Genomic DNA, 1,638 nt, shown 5'->3' on the forward strand with positions numbered 1-1,638 from the left:
AAAAAAATAATGCTATTTAGTAGCGATATCGTAAAAAAAAAAACAGATAATTTGATGTCTTTTTTCACGCCATGTTTGGACATAATAATTTGAGTTGTTTTGTTTTATTTATGTTTTAATTAAATTCAAACTGACAACCTAAGAAAATTAATCTCAAAGCTTTGACATTAATAAATCAATGGCCGCCAATTAACAATCAGTTTTAATTTTAACGAAATAACTGTTAATATTTATTATTTTCTATTTCTGGAAACTGAAGTACTTACTTCTCATTATAATTTAACTACTTCAAAAAATTTTATAAATAAAATGTGCATGTTTCTATTTTCTGTGTGTTTACCAAAACATAGAACATAACCTTAAAAAAATACATATTTTAATACGCAAAAGAAAAACTTCATTCACATTACACTGTCCAATTTCAATATTATATCTCGTCTAAGTATCGTCAGCACTCCATTGCAGCTACAGAATTAGAATTTTCTCCAAATCCACCGAGTAAAGACTGGTTCTGACTGCTGGTATCATTGAAGCCATCTTCTTGGGACACGTTGTACTGGCTGCCGACGTTCTCAGATTGACCACTTCCATTGGTGTTCACGTCGTCCCAATTGATTTTGAATCTCGTCACTCGCGGCTGCGAGCCTAGGATGTTTCTTATAACCTTGTCGAACTGCGGTTTAGGTGGAGGGTTTTCTCTCAATTCATCGCAGTATTCATTGTTGATGAAGTAACCAACTCTGACGAACTCCTGCCCCCTATATGAGCAAGTTAACAGCACCACTGTTACTCCCAAAGCGTCGTTTTCTGGGATCCTTTGGACATCGGGTGGTGGTGCTTGAAAAACAAACATGTGCCGTCCTTCAGGAATAGGTCCAACGTAGATGGTATCCAGTATTTGATCATGTTCCTCGGTTTCTGCAGATCCTACATAGATCATCTTCCATTCTAAGTCTTCTTTCAACTCCTCAATGCACTCGAAAGTCAACTCGAATTGGAACGGGTTTAAAAATGGACTTGGATTATCCAAAACGACCACGTTTGTTATGTGAACTTTGGCCATTATAAATACACTGAATTCAATTAAAATAAAGCAGAATTGCAGTTTAAATTGTTAATTTCGTGAATGTGCACAGTTTCCACGGTTATTTTATTGTCGCGAATGGCGGCCTGACGTACATTTTCGCGGTAGAATTTTTCTGTATTATTGTACAGGAATCCGCCCGGCGGTAGAAAAACAAACTAAGAAAGTGCACTAGTAAAAGAGGAGAGTATTTTAAAAACACTTTTTTATCAACGCAGTGAAAACGATTGACTTTTTTTACTCAGGTCGTTCGAAAAATATTTCCAACAGAGACACGACGCCAAGCGGAAGTAGTACAAAGAAAATGTGTGAGAATTTTGTCAAATACTTTTTTCAATACAGTGAAAATGATTGACACTTTTTACTCGGGCTATGCAAAATATAATGACACAGCACAAGCTGGACAATGAGCTGAAACAGATACAATGAGTAAAAAGACGCGAGAATTCAAATAACAACTTTTATCAATAATATTAATTATTTTTACTTTTTTCGCTGTGCAAAAAAATATTAAACAAGATACACGACGCTAAGGGCAAGCTGCAAATTCTAAC

The 1,638-nt window shown here is 35.3% G+C and overlaps 1 protein-coding gene across 1 annotated transcript; it reads right to left on the bottom strand.

The window, feature by feature from the left end:
• asf1 (histone chaperone asf1) lies at positions 1-1,534 on the bottom strand. Its single transcript, XM_089641721.1, has one exon. The coding sequence runs from the start codon at positions 1,061-1,063 to the stop codon at positions 449-451; it is 615 nt and encodes a 204-aa protein (XP_089497847.1). The 5' UTR covers positions 1,064-1,534; the 3' UTR covers positions 1-448.
• Between the last annotated feature and the right edge of the window lie 104 nt (positions 1,535-1,638).

Source organism: Hesperophylax consimilis, chromosome 17 (genome assembly GCF_061612785.1).
Source record: "Hesperophylax consimilis isolate HC1 chromosome 17, BYU_Hcon_1.0, whole genome shotgun sequence".
Taxonomy (NCBI): Eukaryota; Metazoa; Arthropoda; class Insecta; order Trichoptera; family Limnephilidae; genus Hesperophylax; species Hesperophylax consimilis.